At 49.5% G+C, this 20,790-nt stretch overlaps 1 protein-coding gene across 15 annotated transcripts in view; it reads right to left on the bottom strand.

The window, feature by feature from the left end:
• Nucleotides 1–17,459, bottom strand: part of LOC137094954 (ryanodine receptor 1-like) — a 259,348-nt gene extending 241,889 nt beyond the window's left edge. For all 15 annotated transcript variants that reach the window (XM_067460970.1, XM_067460976.1, XM_067460973.1 and 12 more), the window contains exon 1: nt 17,271–17,459. In XM_067460970.1, coding sequence (XP_067317071.1) covers nt 17,271–17,321 — 51 coding nt within the window. In that variant the 5' untranslated portion in view covers nt 17,322–17,459. The remainder of the gene's footprint in view (nt 1–17,270) is intronic.
• Between the last annotated feature and the right edge of the window lie 3,331 nt (nt 17,460–20,790).

The following is a 20,790-nucleotide window of genomic DNA, read 5'->3' as shown; positions in this document are numbered from 1 at the left end:
TTCACAGCTTTGGTTCAATATTGGTATTGTTATCAAGACCAACAACAAAAACCTTCATTAAGGGTACAGTGATGTGCAAAATGTATCGTTTTTTCTCCTCACTCCTTATTAATTAGCTATCTGTCCCTTGCCACGCTTTGCTGTGGCCCAGTCTGTAAACATGTGTTTGTGTGTGCATATATTTGTGTATATTTGCATATATATGTGTGGTTTTGTGCATGCGTTGTAATGTAATTTTGGTTTGTTTGTTATTATTGTCGTTGTTGTTTTGCTTTTTTCATCCCTTCCGCTGTGTTTTTATGAATGATGGTCACTCCTTGGCCTGAGAGTTGTATTGTGTCCAAATTTGGTGTCAATTCGTCCAGTAATTTTTGAATTATGTTAATCCCACAAACGAACATTGCATTTTTATTTATATAGACTAGCCGTCCCCTGCCACGCGTTGCTGTGGCCCACTCTGGTGGTCATGGGGTTTCTGTGTGGGAGGTTTGGCCCAATTCTATCGTTGGTGGGGTTCAGAATGCTCTGTGATTGTAGGAGAACTACAAATCTCAGCAACTACAACTCCCAAATGTCTAGATTCTATTTTCCCCACCAGTGTTCACTTTTGGGCATATTGAGTATTCGTGTAGAGTTTGGTCCAGAACCATCATCGTTTGAGTCCACAGTGCTCTCTGGATGTAGGTGAACTACAACTCCAATACCAATGGACACTGCCCACTTGGCAGGAGGTTGGACTGGATGGTCCATGAGGTCTCTTCCAACTCTATGATTCTATAAAGTCTGAAGCATACTGTTCCTACTGAGGTGTGAAGGCATACAGTTCTAAAATAGAGTCTTAGTCCTGAACAAGCCCAGACCTCTGGAACAAGCCCAGACCACTGTGAGAGCCGTTTAGCAGTGGAACTCTCTGCCCCAGAGTGTGGTGGAGGCTCCTTCTTTGGAAGCTTTTAAACAGAGGCTGGATGGCCATCTGTCAGGGGTGATTTGAATGCAATATTCTTGCTTCTTGGCAGGGGGTTGGACTGGATGGCCCATGAGGTCTCTTCCAACTCTTTGATTCTATGATTCTATGATTCTATGATCTCTGGATGTAGGTGAACTACAACTCCTATACCAAAGGACACTGCCCACCAAACCCTTCCAGTATTTTCTGTTGGTCATGGGAGTTCTGTGTGCTAAGTTTGGTTCAATTCCATCGTTGGTGGGGTTCAGAATGTTCTTTGATTGTAGGTGAACTATAAATCCCAGCAACTACAACTCCCAAATGAAAAAAAATCATTTTTGAGTGAAGGACATACATTGGGTTGTTAGGTGTCTTGTGTCCAAATTTGGTGTCAATTCGTCCAGTGGTTTTTGAGTTCTGTTAATCCCACAAACGAACATTACATTTTTATTTATATAGATTCAAATATTGAGATCCCATCCTATACTCAATAATCTCAGTATGGCTTATGCAAAATCAATTGAAAACAATAATCCCTAGCAATATTTTAGAAGGCTAAAAATATATCAAATTATCAGTTAAAAACCAGACACATTAAAATTGGTTTAAACAATTTGATACAATGCCAAATGAACATAATGCCAACACTAGCACATGTGCTAGGGATAAAATCAATGAGGCCTAGAGAAAGCCAAGCTTTGACTTGTCACTGAAATGATACCAGCTTTGCATTGTCGAAGGCTTCCATGGCCAGAATTACTGGCTTGTTGTGAGTTTTCTGGACTGTATGGCTATGTTCCAGAAGCATTCTCTCCTGACGTTTCACCTGCGTCTATGATAGGCATCCTCAGAGGTGCCTGGCACAACCTGGGGATCACAACCACATACAGTGAAGACATCTGCCCTTGCGCTGTGCTACTCTGTTGTTGAGTATGCATGCCCAGTGTGGAACCCATCTCACCACACTAAAACAGTGGATGTGGCTCTTAATGAGACATGCCGCATTATCACGGGGTGTCTGCGCCCTACACCACTGGAGAAATTACACTGTTTAGCTGGTATTGCACCACCTGACATCTGCCGGGAAGTGGCAGCCAATAGTGAAAGGACCAAGGCAGAGACATCTCCAGCTCATTCCCTGTTTGGGTATCAGCCAGCACGTCAACGACTTAAATCTAGACATAGTTTTCTAAGATCTACAGAGACACTCGCTGGAACACCTCAGCAAGCGAGAGTCCAAAAGTGGCAGGCTCAAACCCAGCACCTCAACCAATGGCTGATACCAAATGAGAAACTCCCTCCTGGGCACACAGAAGACTGGGCGACTTGGAAGGCGCTGAACAGACTGCGCTCTGGCACCACGAGATGCAGAGCCAACCCTCAGAAATGGGACTACAGGGTGAAATCCTCGACATGCGAGTGTGGAGAAGAGCAAACTACTGACCACCTGCTGCAATGCAACATGAGCCCAGCCACATGCACAATGGAGGACCTTCTTGCAGCAACACCAGAGGCACTCCAAGTGGCCAGATACTGGTCAAAGGACATTTAACCAACTACCAAACTCACAAGTTTTGTATTTTTCTGTTTGTTTGCTTTTTTCTGTTAGAAATGTAATATAATGGACTGGTTGCTCTGACACGACAAATAAATAAATCCTCAGAGGTTGTGAGGTCTGTTGGAAACTAGGGAAATGGGGTTTATATATCAGTGAAATGATGTCCAGGGTGGGAGAAAAAAACGCTTTAAGTTTTGGATTTAGGTGTGAATGTTGCAATTGGCCACCTTGATTAGCACTGAATGGCCTTGCGGCTTCAAAGCCTGGCTTGAAGCTGAACTCTTGCCTGTTTGCAGCAAGTGTGAATGTTGCAATTGGCCACCTTGATTAGCATTGAATGGCTAAATAAAGAACACTCAAAAACAGGGGAATTCCAGACAAGAAATAATGAGGGCCAGCTAATCACCTCCCAACAAAGGAAACTCCCAGGTAGTAAGAAGCCAGACCTTAAACCTGCTAGGCCATTAAATGCTAACATAATACTAGTGGATATATACCACTAAAGAGAAGATAGACTCAAACGAGTTTTTTTTAGCTCATCTCGGGAAGATCATACTTTACAAAAGAGTTATGATTTTCCAAAAACCAAAACATCCAACTGCGCTTCCAGCAGGCACCAGCCAGTCCCTCTGTAATGCCAGAAATACAGCTTAATGGTGTACCATTAGAAAATGTGGACCAAATGTGGCAGCCACCTCTCCACAAAAGTCAACATTGAGACTGAAATACAACACCGTCTGAGCTCTGCGAGTGCAGCATTTTTCCAAATGAAGCAGAGAGTGTTTGAGGACCAAGACATCCGTAGGGAGACCAAGGTGCTTGTTTATGAAGCTATTGTCCTCCCAACCCTGCTATATGCCTGCGAAACATGGACAGTCTACAGATGTCACATGCAACTCCTGGAACGATTCCATCAGCATTGCCTCCGAAAAATCCTGCAAATCTCTTGGGAAGACAAGCGGACAAATGTCAGTGTGCTGGAAGAAGCAAAGACCACCAGCATTGAAGTGATGGTCCTCCGCCATCAACTCCGCTGGACCGGCCATGTTGTCCAGATGCCCGACCACCGTCTCCCAAAGAGTTGCTCTACTCCGAACTCAAGAACGGAAAACGGAATATTGGAGGGCAGGAAAAGAGATTTAAAGATGGGCTCAAAGCCAACCTTAAAAACTCTGGAATAGACACTGAGAACTGGGAAGCCCTGGCCCTTGAGCGTTCCAGCTGGAGGTCAGCTGTGACCAGCAGTGCTGCAGAATTTGAAGAGGAACAAATGGAGGGTGAAAGAGAGTTAACATGCCAAGAGGAAGGTGTGTCAAACCAACCCCAACGGGGACTTGTTTCCACCTGGAAACTGATGCCCTCACTGCGGGAGAAGATGCAGATCAAGAATAGGGCTCCAAAGTCACTATGGACCCACCGTCAGGACACCGATCTCGGACAACGAGGGATCGCCCAAGTAGATTTTCCAAATGGTAGTGAATGCCAATTAATCTCCAAAAGGGTCACACTTCCAAAAGGCTTTGGAGATTCTGGTTTTCCAAAAGGTTATGATCTCAAAGATCATCCTTTCCCCAAAAGTTTACACCTTTCCAAAATTAAGAGAATTCCTGGCAGTCCTTTGTTCATCTAATGCAGTAGTTCTCAACCTGGGGTCCCCAGGTGTTTTTGGCCTACAACTCCCAGAAATCCCAGCCAGTTTACCAGCTATTAGGATTTCTGGGAGTTCTGGGAGCCAAAAACATCTGGGGTCCCCAGGTTGAGAACCACTGATCTAATGTATATATAAATGTTGTTGTCTCAACCTCTTTTATCTCCTCCAAGAAACCCCAACTTTCTCAATCTGCCATTGGCCAGTCTTACACAAATCCCAGATACACCTGCTGGGCCAGCATTTCTCAACCTGGGGATCAGGAACCTGAGGGGGGGGGGTCGTGAGGGGGTTTCAGAGAGGTTGCCAAAGACCATCAGAAAACATAAATTTATGATGGTCTTAGGAACGCCATTGGCAAAGAAGGTTGAGGATCTCTCCACCTGTCCTTCTCTTCCTTTTTGGAAACAGGCGGGGAATCCTCCCATCAAAAGCCCCCCTCCACTGTAATTGGCCAGCCTCTCAGCCAAGGGGGGGCTGTTTCTGAGATTCCAAGCAGGGAGGGGAGAGCAGGCGTGATTGGCGCATGGCAGCATGGTGCGCATGTGCGGACGAGGGGGAGCATGCAAGGCTAGAGGGAGGCTTGCGCCAAAGAGTCCCTTCAAGGCATGAGGGTTCTGTGACCCCATCATTGGTGGGGTCAGGATGCTCTTTGATTGTAGGTGAACTATAAATCCCAGCAACTACAACTCCCAAATCTCAAGGTCTATTTTCCCCCAAACTCCACCAGTGTTCACATTTGGGCATATTAGGTAATTGTGCCAAATTTAGTCCACTGAATGAAAATCCATCCTGCATATCATATATTTACATTACGATTCATTACAGTAGCAAAATTATGAAAATAATGTTATGGTTGGGGGTCAGCACAACATGAGGAACTGTATTAAGGGGTCGTGGCATTAGGAAGGTTGGGAAACACTGTTCTAGGCCAACTGAAGGAAGCAAGGAATGGTCTGGGTTGCCCCTCACCCCATATGCTGAGTTTGTGACCCCAAAGGATTCCTCGTCCCACCTCTGCAGACCTGGTGTAACCCTCTGAGTGTGGGACATTGAGGAAGTAAATCCCCCCAAAGCAATCACCTCTGCTTGACCCCTGAAGCTGAGAACAGAGGTGCTTACCGCTCCCTCCCTAAAACCTGAGATGCCGACCCTATGATGAATGGCACTCAGCTGTTACCCCGGGATAAATAAAGGTTAGTAACTGGAGAGGCTGCCCAGGGAAAGGACTGGCATCAAATCCTCACTCTCAAGAGCATACGTACACAAGCGAGCACATTAACACGGAGAGGTCCTGCTTCCACTGCCTACACAAACCACACAGTAAGGCATATGCACACAAACCACACTGTGAGGCATATGCACACTTTGCTCACTAGGAGAACCCCGGTGGTGCAATGGGTTAAACCCTTGTGCCGGCAGGACTAAAGACCAACAGGTCAGAGATTCGAATCTTGGGAGAGCGTGGGTGAGCTCCCTCTGTCAGCTCCAGCTCCCCATGTGGGGACATGAGAGAAGCCTCCCACAAGGATGGTAAAACATCAAAACATCCCCTGTTCAACGTCCTTGCATACGGCTAATTCTCTCACACCAGAAGCAACTTGCAGTTTCTCAAGTTGCTCCTGATACACACACACAAAAAACTTTGCTCACTAACTCTCTTGCACTGTTAATATGTGCAATGGTATAACCGAGGCTCTGGCCGTAGTGGTCCGTCAGAGCCAAACAGGGCAATATCCTTGCAGACAACCAATTCTCTCACACCAGAAGCGACTTGCAGTTTCTCAAGTTGCTCCTGATATGAAAAAAAACTTTGCTCACTAACTCTCTTGCACTGTTAATATGTGCAATGGTATAACCAAGGCTCTGGCCGTAGTGGTCAGTCAGAGCCAAACAGGGCAACGTCCTTGCAGACAACCAATTCTCTCACACCAGAAGCGACTTGCAGTTTCTCAAGTTGTTCCTGATACAAAAAAAAAACTTTGCTCACTAACTCTCTTGCACCGTTAATATGTGCAATGGTATAACCAAGGCTCTGGCCGTAGTGGTCAGTCAGAGCCAAACAGGGCAACGTCCTTGCAGACAACCAATTCTCTCACACCAGAAGCGACTTGCAGTTTCTCAAGTTGCTACTGACACACACACACAAAAACTTTGCTCACTAACTCTCTTACACTGTTAATATGTGCAATGGTATAACCGAGGCTCTGGCTGTAGTGGTCAGTCAGAGCCAAACAGGGCAATGTCCTTGCAGACAACCAATTCTCTCACACCAGAAGCGACTTGCAGTTTCTCAAGTTGTTTCTGATATGAAAAAAAACTTTGCTCACTAACTCTCTTGCACCGTTAATATGTGCAATGGTATAACCAAGGCTCTGGCCGTAGTGGTCAGTCAGAGCCAAACAGGGCAACGTCCTTGCAGACAACCAATTCTCTCACACCAGAAGCGACTTGCAGTTTCTCAAGTTGCTACTGACACACACACACAAAAACTTTGCTCACTAACTCTCTTACACTGTTAATATGTGCAATGGTATAACCGAGGCTCTGGCTGTAGTGGTCAGTCAGAGCCAAACAGGGCAATGTCCTTGCAGACAACCAATTCTCTCACACCAGAAGCGACTTGCAGTTTCTCAAGTTGTTTCTGATATGAAAAAAAACTTTGCTCACTAACTCTCTTGCACCGTTAATATGTGAAATGGTATAACCGAGGCTTTGGCCATAGTGGTCAGTCAGAGCCAAACAAAAAACGGTGTCTCCAGACCAAATCAAAATGAATGGAGGTGCTTCGACTATTTACTTATAGATACCATGAGGTCTGAATTCAGATACAGAACTTATTTAGACACTAAATAGCCAAAGCTCGTATCAAATAAACATTATGTGCAATGGGTTGTTGTAGGTTTTTTCGGGCAATATGGCCATGTTCTAGAGGCATTGTCTCCTGACGTTTCGCCTGCATCTATGGCAAGCATCCTCAGAGGTAGTGACGTCTGTTGGAACTAGGAAAAATCTGGCTACCAGTATTAAAAATAATTACAACAGCAAAACAACAGAGGGAAAACAATCAGGGACATCTAATCACCTCTCAACAAAAGATTGCCCCAGGCACTGCCAGGCCATCAAATGCTAATCAAGGTGGTCAGTTGAAACAATCACACTTAGCTCCAGCAAACAAGAGTTCTTTGTCCCATCCTGGTCATTCCACAGATATATAAACCCACTTTCCTAGTTCCAACAGACCTCACTACCTCTGAGGATGCTTGCCGTAGATGCAGGGGAAACGTCAGGAGAGAATGCCTCTAGCACATGGCCATATAGCCCGAAAAAACCTACAACAACCCAGTGATTCCGGCCATGAAAGCCTTCAACAATACATTATGTGCAATGCTAGCGGTCAATCAGAGCCAAATGAAAACAGTGCCCACAGACCACATCATAAGAAATGGACGTCCTTGGGTTGTTTACTTTTAGATACCATGAAGCCTGAGTTTGGATACAGAACTTATTTAGACACTAAATAGCCAGAAGCTCGTACCAAAGACACACAAAGGAGTACTTTTAACCAGTTCGTTAGCTGTCGACTGCCCAATGAGACCTCCATGGTCAAACGTTTTGATGAACACAGGAGACAGGTTATAACAGGAGAGAACGTCACATACAAACAGCCAGCCAAGCTCTACCTAGTTGACTGACTTTGGAAAGAATATGCTAGAGCGGACCCGACATCTGATCCAAGACTTGGGGACTTTTTCCCCCTTCGTATGTCTTGTCTCCATATGGAGGGGAGGGGAGGAATGGGGGCCTAATCCAATCTCCTCCCCGCCTCTAAACTCGGCAGACGCCACCTGTTCCCAGGCAGTTTGATGGCGAATGTCCCGCACCGACAACAGAACCGATCTCTAATTTTAGACCCTGCTGAGCTTGGTCAAGGGAGAAAGAGGAGAGGCCGAGCTCCCCATCCCCACTATGCACCTCCTCAAAGAGATCCAGAGCAGATTCAAGGTATCCGTCTAGCAAAGGCATGGGCAAACTTCAATCCTCCAGGTGCTGTGGACTTCAACTCTCACAATTCCTAACAGCCTCAGAACTCCTTTCCCCCCTCAGCAGCCTCAGTCCTCTTCCTTTCCCCCCTCAGCAGCCTCAGTTCCCTTTCTTTTCCCATTCAGCTGCCTCAGTCCTCTTCCTTTCTCCCCTCAGCAGCCTCAGTCCCCTTCCTTTTCCCCCTTAGCAGCCTCGGTCCCCTTCATTTCCCCCCTCAGCAGCCTCAGTCCCCTTCCTTTTCCCCCTCAGCAGCCTCGGTCCCCTTCATTTCCCCCCTCAGTAGCCTCAGTCCTCTTCCTTTTCCCCTTCAGCAGCCTCAGTCCCCTTCCTTCCCCCCCCCTCCACAGCCTAAGTCTCCTTCCTTTTCCCCCTCAGCAGCCTCAGTCCTTTTCCTTTCCCCCCTCAGCAGCCTCAGTCCCCTTCCTTTCCCCCCTCAGTAGCCTCAGTCCCCTTTCTTTCCCCCCTCCGCAGCCTCAGTCCTCTTCCTTTTCCCCCTCAGCAGCTTCAGTCTCCTTCTTTTTCCTCATCAGCAACCTCAGTTCCCTTCCTTTCCCCCCCTCAGAAACCTCAGTCACCTTCCCTTTTCCCTCAGCAGCCTCAGAACCGTTCTTTCCCCCTCAGCATCCTCAGTCCCCTTCCTTTCCCCCCTCAGCATCCTCAGCCCCCTTCCTTTTCCCCCTCAGCAACCTTAGTCCCCTTCCTTTGCCCCCTCAGTAGCCTCAGAACCATTCCTTTTCCCATTCAGCAGCCTCAGTCCCCTTCCTTTCCCTCCTCAATATCCTCAGTCCCCTTCCTTTTCCCCCTCAGCAGCCTGTCTGCTTCCTTTTCCCCCTCAGCAGCCTCGGTCCCTTTTCTTTTCCCCCCTCAGCATCCTCAGTGGCCTCAGTCCTCTTCCTTTCCCCCCTCAGCAGCCTCAGTCCTCTTCCTTTTCCCACCTCAGGAGCCTCAGTCCCCTTCCTTTCCCCCTCAGCAGCCTCAGTCCCCTTCTTTTCCCCCCTCAGCATCCTCACTCCCCCTCCCTTTCCCCCTCAGCAGCCTCAGTCCCCTCCTTTTTTCCCCTCAGTAGCCTCAGTCCCCTTCCTTTCCCCCCTCAGCAGCCTCAGCCCCTTCCTTTTCCCCTCTCAGCAGCCTCAGTCTCCTTCTTTTTCCTAATCAGCAACCTCAGTCCCCTTCCTTCCCCCCTCAGCAACCTCAATCCCCTTCCTTTTCCCCTCAACAGCATCAGAACCATTCTTTTCCTCCCTTAGCATCCTCAGTCCCCTTCCTTTTCCCCCTCAGCAACCTCAATCCCCTTCCTTTTCCCCTCAGCAGCCTCAGAACTGTTCTTTTCCTCCCTTAGCATCCTCGGTCCCCTTCCTTTTCCCCCTCAGCAGCCTCAGAAGAACTGTTCTTTTTCCCTCTCAGCAGCCTCAGTCTCCTTCTTTTTCCTCATCAGCAACCTCAGTCCCCTTCCTTTTCCCCCTCAGCAGCCTCAGTCCCCTTCCTTTTCCCCCTCAGCAGCCTCAGTCCCCTTCCTTTCCCTCCTCAGCAACCTCAGAACCGTTCTTTCCCCCTCAGCAGCCTCAGTCTCCTTCTTTTTCCTCATCAGCAACCTCAGTCCCCTTCCTTTTCCCCCTCAGCAGCCTCAGTCCCCTTCCTTTTCCCCCTCAGCAGCCTCAGTCCCCTTCCTTTCCCTCCTCAGCAACCTCAGAACCGTTCTTTCCCCCTCAGCAGCCTCAGTCTCCTTCTTTTTCCTCATCAGCAACCTCAGACCCCTTCCTTTTCCCCCTCAGCAGCCTCAGTCCCCTTCCTTTCCCTCCTCAGCAACCTCAGAACCGTTCTTTCCCCCTCAGCAGCCTCAGTCTCCTTCTTTTTCCTCATCAGCAACCTCAGTCCCCTTCCTTTTCCCCCTCAGCAGCCTCAGTCCCCTTCCTTTTCCCCCTCAGCAACCTCAGAACCGTTCTTTCCCCCTCAGCAGCCTCAGTCTCCTTCTTTTTCCTCATCAGCAACCTCAGTCCCCTTCCTTTTCCCCCTCAGCAGCCTCAGTCCCCTTCCTTTTCCCCCTCAGCAGCCTCAGTCCCCTTCCTTTCCCTCCTCAGCAACCTCAGAACCGTTCTTTCCCCCTCAGCAGCCTCAGTCTCCTTCTTTTTCCTCATCAGCAACCTCAGTCCCCTTCCTTTTCCCCCTCAGCAGCCTCAGTCCCCTTCCTTTTCCCCCCCAGCAGCCTCAGTCCCCTTCCTTTCCCTCCTCAGCAACCTCAGAACCGTTCTTTCCTCCTCAGCAGCCTCAGTCTCCTTCTTTTTCCTCATCAGCAACCTCAGTCCCCTTCCTTTTCCCCCTCAGCAACCTCAGTCCCCTTCCTTTTCCCCCTCAGCAGCCTCAGTCCCCTTCCTTTCCCTCCTCAGCAACCTCAGAACCGTTCTTTCCCCCTCAGCAGCCTCAGTCTCCTTCTTTTTCCTCATCAGCAACCTCAGTCCCCTTCCTTTTCCCCCTCAGCAACCTCAGTCCCCTTCCTTTTCCCCCTCAGCAGCCTCAGTCCCCTTCCTTTCCCTCCTCAGCAACCTCAGAACCGTTCTTTCCCCCTCAGCAGCCTCAGTCTCCTTCTTTTTCCTCATCAGCAACCTCAGTCCCCTTCCTTTTCCCCCTCAGCAGCCTCAGTCCCCTTCCTTTTCCCCCCCAGCAGCCTCAGTCCCCTTCCTTTCCCTCCTCAGCAACCTCAGTCCCCTTCTTTTCCCCCTCAGCAGCCTCAGTCCCCTTCCTTTTCCCCCTCAGCAGCCTCAGTCCCCTTCCTTTTCCCCCTCAGCAACCTCAGAACCGTTCTTTCCCCCTCAGCAGCCTCAGTCTCCTTCTTTTTCCTCATCAGCAACCTCAGTCCCCTTCCTTTTCCCCCTCAGCAGCCTCAGTCCCCTTCCTTTTCCCCCTCAGCAGCCTCAGTCCCCTTCCTTTCCCTCCTCAGCAACCTCAGAACCGTTCTTTCCCCCTCAGCAGCCTCAGTCTCCTTCTTTTTCCTCATCAGCAACCTCAGTCCCCTTCCTTTTCCCCCTCAGCAGCCTCAGTCCCCTTCCTTTTCCCCCCCAGCAGCCTCAGTCCCCTTCCTTTCCCTCCTCAGCAACCTCAGAACCGTTCTTTCCCCCTCAGCAGCCTCAGTCTCCTTCTTTTTCCTCATCAGCAACCTCAGTCCCCTTCCTTTTCCCCCTCAGCAACCTCAGTCCCCTTCCTTTTCCCCCTCAGCAGCCTCAGTCCCCTTCCTTTCCCTCCTCAGCAACCTCAGAACCGTTCTTTCCCCCTCAGCAGCCTCAGTCTCCTTCTTTTTCCTCATCAGCAACCTCAGTCCCCTTCCTTTTCCCCCTCAGCAGCCTCGGTCCCCTTCCTTTTCCCCCTCAGCAGCCTCAGTCCCCTTCCTTTCCCTCCTCAGCAACCTCAGAACCGTTCTTTCCCCCTCAGCAGCCTCAGTCTCCTTCTTTTTACTCATCAGCAACCTCAGTCCCCTTCCTTTTCCCCCCCCCCCCCAGCAGCCTCAGTCCCCTTCCTTTCCCTCCTCAGCAACCTCAGAACCGTTCTTTCCCCCTCAGCAGCCTCAGTCTCCTTCTTTTTCCTCATCAGCAACCTCAGTCCCCTTCCTTTTCCCCCTCAGCAGCCTCGGTCCCCTTCCTTTCCCCCCCCCCCAGCAGCCTCAGTCCCCTTCCTTTCCCTCCTCAGCAACCTCAGAACCGTTCTTTCCCCCTCAGCAGCCTCAGTCTCCTTCTTTTTCCTCATCAGCAACCTCAGTCCCCTTCCTTTTCCCCCTCAGCAACCTCAGTCCCCTTCCTTTTCCCCCTCAGCAGCCTCAGTCCCCTTCCTTTCCCTCCTCAGCAACCTCAGAACCGTTCTTTCCCCCTCAGCAGCCTCAGTCTCCTTCTTTTTCCTCATCAGCAACCTCAGTCCCCTTCCTTTTCCCCCTCAGCAGCCTCGGTCCCCTTCCTTTTCCCCCTCAGCAGCCTCAGTCCCCTTCCTTTCCCTCCTCAGCAACCTCAGAACCGTTCTTTCCCCCTCAGCAGCCTCAGTCTCCTTCTTTTTACTCATCAGCAACCTCAGTCCCCTTCCTTTCCCCCCCCCCCCCAGCAGCCTCAGTCCCCTTCCTTTCCCTCCTCAGCAACCTCAGAACCGTTCTTTCCCCCTCAGCAGCCTCAGTCTCCTTCTTTTTCCTCATCAGCAACCTCAGTCCCCTTCCTTTTCCCCCTCAGCAGCCTCGGTCCCCTTCCTTTCCCCCCCCCCCCCCCCAGCAGCCTCAGTCCCCTTCCTTTCCCTCCTCAGCAACCTCAGAACCGTTCTTTCCCCCTCAGCAGCCTCAGTCTCCTTCTTTTTCCTCATCAGCAACCTCAGTCCCCTTCCTTTTCCCCCTCAGCAACCTCAGTCCCCTTCCTTTTCCCCCTCAGCAGCCTCAGTCCCCTTCCTTTCCCTCCTCAGCAACCTCAGAACCGTTCTTTCCCCCTCAGCAGCCTCAGTCTCCTTCTTTTTCCTCATCAGCAACCTCAGTCCCCTTCCTTTTCCCCCTCAGCAGCCTCGGTCCCCTTCCTTTTCCCCCTCAGCAGCCTCAGTCCCCTTCCTTTCCCTCCTCAGCAACCTCAGAACCGTTCTTTCCCCCTCAGCAGCCTCAGTCTCCTTCTTTTTACTCATCAGCAACCTCAGTCCCCTTCCTTTTCCCCCTCAGCAGCCTCGGTCCCCTTCCTTTTCCCCCTCAGCAGCCTCAGTCCCCTTCCTTTCCCTCCTCAGCAACCTCAGAACCGTTCTTTCCCCCTCAGCAGCCTCAGTCTCCTTCTTTTTCCTCATCAGCAACCTCAGTCCCCTTCCTTTTCCCCCTCAGCAGCCTCAGTCCCCTTCCTTTTCCCCCCCAGCAGCCTCAGTCCCCTTCCTTTCCCTCCTCAGCAACCTCAGAACCGTTCTTTCCCCCTCAGCAGCCTCAGTCTCCTTCTTTTTCCTCATCAGCAACCTCAGTCCCCTTCCTTTTCCCCCTCAGCAGCCTCAGTCCCCTTCCTTTTCCCCCCCAGCAGCCTCAGTCCCCTTCCTTTCCCTCCTCAGCAACCTCAGAACCGTTCTTTCCCCCTCAGCAGCCTCAGTCTCCTTCTTTTTCCTCATCAGCAACCTCAGTCCCCTTCCTTTTCCCCCTCAGCAGCCTCAGTCCCCTTCCTTTTCCCCCCCAGCAGCCTCAGTCCCCTTCCTTTCCCTCCTCAGCAACCTCAGTCCCCTTCCTTTCCCTCCTCAGCAACCTCAGTCCCCTTCCTTTCCCTCCTCAGCAACCTCAGAACCGTTCTTTCCCCCTCAGCAGCCTCAGTCTCCTTCTTTTTCCTCATCAGCAACCTCAGTCCCCTTCCTTTTCCCCCCCAGCAGCCTCAGTCCCCTTCCTTTCCCTCCTCAGCAACCTCAGAACCGTTCTTTCCCCCTCAGCAGCCTCAGTCTCCTTCTTTTTCCTCATCAGCAACCTCAGTCCCCTTCCTTTTCCCCCTCAGCAGCCTCAGTCCCCTTCCTTTTCCCCCCCAGCAGCCTCAGTCCCCTTCCTTTCCCTCCTCAGCAACCTCAGAACCGTTCTTTCCCCCTCAGCAGCCTCAGTCTCCTTCTTTTTCCTCATCAGCAACCTCAGTCCCCTTCCTTTTCCCCCTCAGCAGCCTCAGTCCCCTTCCTTTTCCCCCCCAGCAGCCTCAGTCCCCTTCCTTTCCCTCCTCAGCAACCTCAGAACCGTTCTTTCCCCCTCAGCAGCCTCAGTCTCCTTCTTTTTCCTCATCAGCAACCTCAGTCCCCTTCCTTTTCCCCCTCAGCAGCCTCAGTCCCCTTCCTTTTCCCCCCCAGCAGCCTCAGTCCCCTTCCTTTCCCTCCTCAGCAACCTCAGAACTGTTCTTTCCCCCTCAGCAGCCTCAGTCTCCTTCTTTTTCCTCATCAGCAACCTCAGTCCCCTTCCTTTTCCCCCTCAGCAGCCTCAGTCCCCTTCCTTTTCCCCCCCAGCAGCCTCAGTCCCCTTCCTTTCCCTCCTCAGCAACCTCAGAACCGTTCTTTCCCCCTCAGCAGCCTCAGTCTCCTTCTTTTTCCTCATCAGCAACCTCAGTCCCCTTCCTTTTCCCCCTCAGCAGCCTCAGTCCCCTTCCTTTTCCCCCCCAGCAGCCTCAGTCCCCTTCCTTTCCCTCCTCAGCAACCTCAGAACCGTTCTTTCCCCCTCAGCAGCCTCAGTCTCCTTCTTTTTCCTCATCAGCAGCCTCAGTCCCCTTCCTTTCCCCCCTCAGCATCCTCAGTCCCTTTCCTTTCCCCCCTCAGCTGCTTAGAAAGGGCCTGAGGCTGTTAGGAATTGTGAGAGTTGACGTCCAAACCACCTGGAAGGAGGGCCAAAGTTTCCCCATGCCTGGTCTAGCACAAACCTTTGGATCCCCACTTTAGTCATTTCTTTCCATATTCAGTTTTTTAGAAATCCTTTCGAAGACTTTCTTAAAACCAGTAATTCCATTCCTCCTCAGGAAAGGGGTCAAGAAAGAAAGGGGTCAAGAAAGAAAGGGGTAGCAAAAGAGGAATCTCACGGAAAGTTGTGGGACTGATTGCATGAACATAAAAAGCAATGGCATCAAGAAACAAGTGGCAGGCTTTGTTGCTCACACAAAGGCTTTGTTGCTCTCAGCCTGGCACCTGTTCACCTGCATTCGACAACACACCTTGGCATGACCTCTCTAAAGACCCCAGTAAGTCTGAAACTTGAATCTCTCTCCTCATCCAAAGCCCACCTTGCTTTCCCTTCATCTCTCCCCTCACCAGGTTTGTCCTTCAGCTCTTGTCCCCCCAAATCCCACTGACTCAACCCTTCCCTATTTTCTTCTCTTCCTTCTACTTCTCCAAAGTATTTAGGCCCCTTTTCAACCTCACTCTTTCTTCTACTTCATGGACTCTCCTCTCACCTCAGACCTGCTCCCCTCTTTTTTTTTTCAGTTGCATTTCCTGCATTCCTGTTATCCTCTTTGCCCTTTCCATCTTCCCATTTTCCTTTCCTTTCCCCTTCTATCTCCTCTCTTTCCTCCCCTGTCCTTCCCCATTTTCTCCCTCTTGTCCTCCTGCCCCTCCAGTTCCTTTTTTCCTCCTTCCTTTCATCCTGCTTTTCTTGTTGCATCTCTCTCCCTTCTCCCTCTCCCCTTCCTCTTTCTCCCTCTCATTTTGCCCTCCAATTCCTCCTTTCCTTTCCACCTGTTCTTCTCTTCTCTCCTTCCTTCTCTCCCCTCTCTTCTCCTCTTACCCTCCAATTCCTTTTTTCCTCCTTTCGTTTCCATCTCTTCTCCTCCTCCTTCTTTCCTTCTCTCCCCTCTTATCCTCTTGCCCTCCAATTCCGCTTTTCCTCCTTTCCCTTCCATCTGTTCTTCTCCTCCTTCCTTTTCTCCGTCTTGCCCTCTTGCCTTCCAATTCCTCTTTTTCTCCTTCCTTTCCACCTGTTCTTTTCCTCTTTCTTTCTCTCCCTCTCTTGTTCTTTGGCCCCTCCAATTCCTCTTTTCCTCCTTCCTTTCCACCAGTTTTTCTCTTTCCTTCCTTCCTTCCTTCCTTCCTTCCTTCCTTCCTTCTCTCCCCTCTCTTGTCCTCCTGCCTTCCGATTCTTCTTTTCCTCCTTTCCTTTCCACCTGTTCTTCTCCTTCTTCCTTCTCTCCCTCTTGTCCTCCTGCCCTCCAATTTCTCTATCCCTCCTTCCTTTCCTCCTGCTTTTCTTTTTGCTTCTCTTCCTTCTACCTCACCAGCCTGGCCCCCTTTCCCCTTCATCTTTCTCCCTCTCCTTTTGCCCTCCAATTCCTCTTTTCCTTTCCACCTGTTCTCCTCCTCCTTCCTTCCTTCTCTCCCTTCTCTTGACCTCCTTCCCTCCAATTCCTCTTTTCCTCCTTTCCTTTCCACCTGCTCTCCTCCTCCTTCCTTCTCTCCCTCTTATCCTCTTGCCCTCCAATTCCTCCTTTCCTTTCCACCTGTTTTTCTCCTCCTTCCTTCCTTCTCTCTCCTCTCTTGTCCTCCTGCCCTCCAGTTCCTCTTTTCCTCCTTTCCTTTCCACCTGCTCTTCTCCTTCCTTCTCTCCCCTCTCTTATCCTCTTGCCCTCCAATTCCTCTTTTCCTTTCCACCTGTTTTTCTCCTCTTTCCTTCCTTCTCTCCCCTCTCTTGTCCTCCTGCCCTCCAGTTCCTCTTTTCCTCCTTTCCTTTCCACCTGCTCTTCTCCTCCTTCCTTCTCTCCCTCTTGTCCTCTTGCTCTCCAATTCCTCTTTTCCTTTTCACCTGTTCTCCTCCTCCTTCCTTCCTTCTCTCCCTTCTCTTGACCTCCTGCCCTCCAGTTCCTCTTTTCCTCTTTTCATTTCCACCTGTTCTCCTCCTCCTTCTTTCCTTCCTTCTCTCCCCTCTCTTATCCTCTTGCCCTCCAATTCCTCTTTTCCTTTCAACCTTTTCTCCTCCTTCCTTCCTTCCTTCTCTTGCCCTCCTGCCCTCCAGTTCCTCTTTTCCTCCTTTCCTTTCCACCTCTTCTTCTCCTCCTTCTTTCACTTCTTCTCCTCCTGCCCTCTAGTTCCTCTTTTCCTCCTTTCTTTTCCACCTACTCTTCTCCTCCTTCCTTCTCTCCCGTCTTGTCCTCTTTCTCTTTCTTTCCACCTGTTTTTCTCTTCCTTCCTTCCTTCCTTCTCTCCCTTCCCTTGACCTCCTGCCCTCCAGTTCCTCTTTTCCTCCTTTCCTTTCCACCTGCTCTTTTCCTCCTTCCTTCTCTCCCTCTTGTCCTCTTGCCCTCCAATTCCTCTTTTCCTTTCCACCTGTTCTCCTCCTCCTTCCTTCCTCCTCTCCCTTCTCTTGACCTCCTGCCCTCCAATTCCTGTTTTCCTCCTTTCCTTTCCACCTCTTCTTCTCCTCCTCCTTTCCTTCCATCTCTCCCCTCTCTTATCCTCTTGCCCTCCAGTTCCTCTTTTCCTTTCCACCTGTTCTTCTCCTCCTTCCTTCCTCCCTCCCTTCTCTCGACATCTTTCCTTTCCTGTCTGCCTCCTCTTCTGTCCTTCCCACCTTTAGTCCCTTCCTCCTTCCCCCTCTTGCCCTCTCTCTCTCTCATTCATTCCTTCCTCTTTCTCTCCTGACTCACAGTCCGGACGAACTGGACGTCGTCCTCTCCTTCTCCGCCTCCTTCGGCCATGGCTGGGCGGCTGGCTGCTGGGCGATGGATGGGAGGAAGGAAGGAGGGAGGGAAGGCGGCCCGGTGGGGAGCTTGCTTGGCCGCCGGAGGGAGAGACACTCAGGCTGGGCGTCCCGGCTGAGCCAGCAGCAGGCAGGAGAGGAGAGGAGAGGACCGCCCCCGAGGAGGGAAAAGGGGAGGCAAAGCTGGGGATTGGGGCGGAGAGACAGAGAGGGAAGGAGGGAAGAAGAGAGCAGGGAGAGCAGGCAAGCTGGCAAAGAAAGAGAAAGAACCATTGCTTCTTATGGGGAGAAGCTTCCAGAGCCGCCCCAGCCAGGTGCAGTCTATCTCAAGGTGCAGCTAACCCCAGGCAGGATCCTAGAGCTGGAAGAGACCCTCCTGGGCCATCCAGTCCAACCCCATTCTGCCAAGAAGCAGGAAAATCACATTCAAAGCACTCCCGACAGATGGTCATCCAGCCTCTGTTTATCATAGAATCAAAGAGTTGGAAGACACCTCCTGGGCCATCCAGTCCAACCCCATTCTGCCAAGAAGCAGGAATATTGCATTCAAATCACCCCTGACAGATGGCCATCCAGCCTCTGTTTAAAAGCCTCCAAAGAAGGAGCCTCCACCACACTCTGAGGCAGAGAGTTCCACTGCTGAACAGCTCTCACAGTCAGGAAGTTCTTGCTCATGTTCAGATGGAATCTCCTCTCTTGGGCCATCCAGTCCAACCCCATTCTGCCAAGAAGCAGGAATATTGCATTCAAATCACCCCTGACAGATGGCCATCCAGCCTCTGTTTAAAAGCCTCCAAAGAAGGAGCCTCCACCACACTCCGGGGCAGAAAGTTCCACTGCTGAACGGCTCTCACAGTCAGGAAGTTCTTCCTCATGTTCAGATGGAATCTCCTCTCTTGTAGTTTGAAGCCATTGTTCCGCGTCCTAGTCTCCAAGGAAGCAGAAAACAAGCTTGCTCCCTCCTCCCTGTGGCTTCCTCTCACATATTTATACATGGCTATCATATCTCCTCTCAGCCTTCTCTTCTTCAGGCTAAACATGCCCAGCTCCTTGAGCCGCTCCTCATAGGGCTTGTTCTCCAGATCCTTGATCATTTTAGTTGCCCTCCTCTGGACACATTCCAGCTTGTCAATATCTCTCTTGAATTGTGGTGCCCAGAATTGGACACAATATTCCAGGTGTGGCCTAACCAAAGCGGAATAGAGGGGTAGCAAAAGCCTCCAAAGAAGGAGCCTCAGCTGTACCACACTCCCGGGGCAGAGAGTTCCACTGCTGAACAGCTCTCAGTCAGGAAGTTCTTCCTCATGTTCAGGTGGAATCTCCTTTTCTTAAAAAAAATCTTTATTGAAAATTTTCCTTAAAAAGAGAATATATATATATTCAAAGCACCCCATCCAGCCACTGTTTAAAAGCCTCAGCTCTACCACGCTCCCGGGTCAGAGAGTTCCACTGCTAAACAGCTCCCACAGTCAGGAAGTTCCTCCTCATGTTCAGGTGGAATCTCCTTTTTTAAAAAAAAAATCTTTATTGAAAATTTTCCTTAAAAATAATATATATTTATATATATTTAAAGTACCCCATCCAGCCTCTGTTTAAAAGCCTCCAAAGAAGGAGCCTTGCTACCACACTCCGAGACAGAGAGTTCCACTGCTGAACAGCTCTCACAGTCAGGAAGTTCTTCCTCATGTTCAGGTGGAATCTCCTTTTTTAAAAAAAATAATCTTTACTGAAAATTTTCCTTAAAAACAAAATATATATTTATATATATTCAAAGCACCCCATCCAGCCTCTGTTTTAAAGCCTCGAAAGGAGCCTCCACCACACTCCGAGCAGAGAGTTCCACTGCTGAACACCTCTCACAGTTAGGAAGTTTTTCCTTATGTTCAGGTGGAATCTCCTTTTTTTAAAAAAAAAAATCTTTATTGAAAATTTTCCTTAAAAACAGAATATATATATATGTATATATATATCTTTGGATAGCAAAAAAGAAACAGATAATAAAAAACAGGGGACAGAAGAGAGGGAAGAGAGAAGAAAAGAAAAGAAAGAAGAAGGAAGGAAGGAAAGAAACAGATAGGGGAAAGAAGAAAGGGGAGAGAGAAGAAAAGAAAAAAGCAGAAGGAAAGTATATATATCTATATATATATATATATATATACACACACTTATTGACTTCCTATCATCCATGTGGGTTCTTCCTTTTCTTTTTTGTATCTTTGTGTTACTATCGTTTCCTCTCTTCTTTCTATATTCTGTTTTTTGTTTCAGACGAGGGACAGGGCCTTCTCTGTGGTGGCCCCCTGACTCTGGAACTCTCTCCCCAAGGACATCAGATAACCCCCAACGTTGGCAGTCTTTAGGAAGAGCTTGAAGACCTGGCTGTTCCAGTGTGCCTTTCCAGAATAGGAAACTCCCAGCATCATGTCCCAAATGCACTGTACCAGAAATTTAAGATTGCCTGCACATCACACCTACCCTAAAATCCTCACATTTCACCTGTCATGTCCAGCACATTTTAATTTATTCATTACATGTGGCCCAGCCCGAGTTTTAAATGTGTCATGATGTATTGTTTTGATGTTTTACTGTTATTGCTTTAATGCTTATTGGTTGCTTTATGAGTTAGAATCATAGAATCAAAGAGTTGGAAGAGACCTCATGGGCCATCCAGTCCAACCCCATTCTACCAAGAAGTAGGAATATTGTATTCAAATCATCCCTGACAGATGGCCATCCAGCCTCTGTTTAAAAGGTTCCAAAGAAGGAGCCTCCCCCACACTCCGGGGCAGAGAGTTCCACTGCTGAACGGCTCTCACAGTCAGGAAGTTCTTCCTCATGTTCTATTGTTGTCTGTTTTATTGTTGTATTTGTTATGCTGTTGTTTTATTGAGGGCCTTGGCCTTTGTAAGCCGCACTGAGTCCTTCGGGAGATGTTAGCGGGATACAAATAAAGATAATAATAATAATAATAATAATAATAATAATTCACACTTTAACAATACAACCGTTCAATGCTAAGGCTTCCCGCCAAAATGGAACTGTAGAGGAGGGTCTACTGAACAAGCCAGTACTAGCCGCATAGCAGTACTTCCATCTGTTGCGGAGTTACGAAGGTGGAGGCATTACTTTTCATTCAACCCTCATATGTTTCCATGAAATGTGTTCTTATATGCCTTTACATTAACTCAAAACCCTAATTCTCGCCTTTTGATAGCAGGATTTCTACAGAGGCAGTTTGCCATAGCTTTCCTCTGAGCTGAGAGAGTGGGACCGTTGGCTTTCCTTGGATGAATTTGGATCCGGGCCAAAAGCTAGCCTTTTGTTGTGCTAGCTTTCCAGATCCTGGCCCACCGCCAGCAGCAGAGAAGTTTCCAACTGGCAGTGTGAAAAATTCCAAGGAAGCACCCAATTCCCCAGCTCTGATAAGTGTTCATTTTGGGAAACACCGAAGGGGAGGCTTATGAGAC

The sequence above is a fragment of the Anolis sagrei genome, chromosome X, assembly GCF_037176765.1.
Source record: "Anolis sagrei isolate rAnoSag1 chromosome X, rAnoSag1.mat, whole genome shotgun sequence".
NCBI lineage: Eukaryota > Metazoa > Chordata > Lepidosauria > Squamata > Dactyloidae > Anolis > Anolis sagrei.
This window is presented reverse-complemented; position numbering and strand designations above follow the sequence as displayed.